At 34.1% G+C, this 3,230-nt stretch overlaps 1 protein-coding gene across 1 annotated transcript in view; it reads left to right on the top strand.

Annotated features, from left to right (window-relative positions):
• Positions 1-2,316: 2,316 nt before the first annotated feature.
• Positions 2,317-3,230, top strand: part of LOC111083945 (transforming growth factor-beta-induced protein ig-h3-like) — a gene marked incomplete at its 5' end in the record, with an annotated part of 7,234 nt that continues 6,320 nt past the window's right edge. The window contains one exon of the mRNA XM_022380691.1: positions 2,317-2,500. Coding sequence (XP_022236399.1) covers positions 2,317-2,500 — 184 coding nt within the window. The remainder of the gene's footprint in view (positions 2,501-3,230) is intronic.

The following is a 3,230-nucleotide window of genomic DNA, read 5'->3' as shown; positions in this document are numbered from 1 at the left end:
AAAATGATATCATTAAAAACTCAAACAGTCAATGGTTTAAAGACTATTAAAATGATATCATTAAAAACTCAAACAGTCAATGGTTTAAAGACTATTAAAATGATATCATTAAAAACTCAAACAGTCAGTGGTTTAAAGACTATTAAAATGATATCATTAAAAACACAAACAGTCAATGGTTTAAAGACTATTAAAATGATATCATTAAAAACTCAAACAGTCAATGGTTTAAAGACTATTAAAATGATATCATTAAAAACTCAAACAGTCAATGGTTTAAAGACTATTAAAATGATACTAGACAATAATGATAAAAATATAAAGAGAACAACTAACGTTTTACAGTATTTAGGATAGACTCCTTTAGTCCTAAAATAACAACTGAATTCTTCGATTTATCAGCTAAATAACTTCTCTGTTTCTGTTTGTCCAGCACTACTAACCCCGCATTACTCTTGTCTGGAACTAATAACTCTGTCTTAATTCTTACCGGACATTAACAATCCTGTCTAAATCTTGTCCGGCATTAACAACCTTTTCTAAATCCTGTCCGGCATTAACAACCCTGTCTAAATCTTGTCCGGCATTAACAACCTTTTCTAAATCCTGTCCGGCATTAACAACCCTGTCGAAATCTTGTCCGACAAAAGCAACACTGTCTAAATCTTGTCTGACAAAAGCAACCCTGTCTAGATCTTATCCGGCATTAACGACCCTGTCTAGATCTTTTCCTGTCATTAACAACCCTGTCTAGATATTGTCCTGTCATTAACAACCCTGTCTAGATCTTGTCCTGTCATTAACAACTCTGTCTATATCTTGTCCTGTCATTAACAACCCTGTCTATATCTTGTCCCGTCATTAACAACCCTGTCTAGATCTTGTCCTGTCATTAACAACCCTGTCTAGATCCTGTCCTGCATTAACAACCCTGTCTAGATCTTGTCCTGTCATTAACAACCCTGTCTAGATCCTGTCCTGCATTTATGCAAATGGAATAAACTGAAGTGACGACAATTAAATATTACCATATTTCTAAATCTTTCTAAACAGTTTTCAAAAATAATAAAAAAAATCGTAAGAACTGTTTTTAAACTTTTATTTTTACATCTCTCTACGGCTTTCTTGAAGTGAAAAAACGATCATATAACCATGTTCTGTTTATTTAAGATAATCCAAGTTCTGGACGATGATATTACCATGTTTCTGTTTGTTGAAGACAATCCAGGTTTTGGACAATGATGTTACCATGTTTCTGTTTGTTTAAGACAATCCAGTTTTTTGGACAATGATATTACCATGTTTCTGTTTATTTAAGACAATTCAGTTTTTGGACCATGATATTACCATGTTTCTGTTTATTTAAGACAACCCAGTTTTGGGATAATGATGTTACCATGTTTCTGTTTATTTAAGACAATCCAGTTTTTGGACCATAATATTCCCATGTTTCTGTTTAGTTAAGACAATTCAGTTTTTGGACAATAATATTACCATGTTTCTCCCTTTATTTAAGACAATTCAGTTTTGGACCATGATATTACCATGTTTCTCCCTTTATTTAAAACAATCCAGTTTTTGGACCATGATATTACCATGTTTCTGTTTATTTAAGACAATTCAGTTTTTGGACCATGATATTACCATGTTTCTGTTTATTTAAGACAATTCACTTTGTGAACCATGATATTACCATGTTTCTGTTTATTTAAGACAATTTAGTTTTTGGACCATGATATTATTATGTTTCTGTTTATTTAAGACAATCCAGTTTTTGGACCATGATATTACCATGTTTCTCCCTTTATTTAAGACAATTCAGTTTTTGGACCATGATATTACCATGTTTCTGTTTATTTAAGACAATTCACTTTGTGAACCGTGATATTACCATGTTTCTGTTTATTTAAGACAATTCAGTTTTTGGACCATGATATTATTATGTTTCTGTTTATTTAAGACAATCCAGTTTTTGGATAATGATATAAACATGTTTCTGTTTGTTTGAGATTATTCAAGTTTTAGAAACCAAAGTGCTTGAATCAATGACTATGTGTTTTTGATTGGTCTGTCAGGTGTCCACGTGCTTGAATTAATAGAAACATATTTTTGATTCGTTTGTTAGGTGTTAACGTGCTTGAATCAATAACTACGTATTTTTGATTGGTCTATCAGTTGTCCACGTGCTTAAATTAATAGAAACATGTTTTTGATTGGTTTGTCAGGTGTTCACGTGCTTGAAATAATGACTACGTATTTTTGATTGGTCTATCAGGTGTCCACGTGCTTGAATCATGTTTTTGATTGGTTTGTCAGGTGTTCACTGTTGCAGGAGCCAGGATTCTCGGTGTAAAAGATTTGCCGAACTCTAGAATCTTCCTTATCGACCGTGTTTTGTACGTGCCCCAAGGCGACATCTATACCTCAGTAGCAAAATCCCCTGAATTACAGAACCTAACTCGATGTCTGCAGAAGACAGGGCTGGATACCTTACTGAAAGGTGAGGAGTATTTGTATTTATGACAAACCTACAAAGGTTCTCTGCTGCCACCTCTAATTCTGAACCACTGACCGGAGGGAAGGCAGTCAATCAACAGAATCTACCAATCTTATAATGTGGTTTTGGAAATATTCTGTGGTATTGCACGAATTCGAACCCGGTTCGCCAGCTGCTATATCCAGAACTATACCAGAGGGTTAACCCACACCCTGAAAGCTAAGTACAGGATTACAGACACGCGTTTGTTAAATTACTTTTATCAAAATATAGAACATAATTACTAGATATAAAATATGGCATTTAACTCATACTCTTCTGGTCTAATCAGTAGACTAAAGAGATATCAGCCTAACTGATAGACACAGTTTTTAACAAATCAATCTTACGTTGTAAGGTCATTCACTGAAGTAGGCTTAGCTTGGACCTGCAAATGCTAATTATTTTTATTATTTTGCTTAGTATTCTAAATCGTTTTCATGCCCAGTATAAACCTAATGTTGTGTATTAGTAAGTGCATTCCACGGCTGGCTTTACATATTTTGTGTATTAGTAAGTGCATCCCAGGGTTGGCTTTAGGTATTTTTTTGTATTAGTAAGTGCATCCCAGGGCTGGCTTTAGGTAATTTGTGTATTACTAAGGGCATCCCAGGGCTGGCTTTAGGTATTTTGTGTATTAGTAAGTGCATCCCAGGGCTGGCTTTAGGTATTTTGTGTATTAGTAAGTGCATCC

Source organism: Limulus polyphemus, unplaced genomic scaffold (genome assembly GCF_000517525.1).
Source record: "Limulus polyphemus unplaced genomic scaffold, Limulus_polyphemus-2.1.2 Scaffold12297, whole genome shotgun sequence".
Classification (NCBI taxonomy): Eukaryota; Metazoa; Arthropoda; class Merostomata; order Xiphosura; family Limulidae; genus Limulus; species Limulus polyphemus.
The sequence above is the reverse complement of the archived record's forward strand: the minus strand, read 5'-3'. Positions and strand labels throughout refer to the sequence as shown.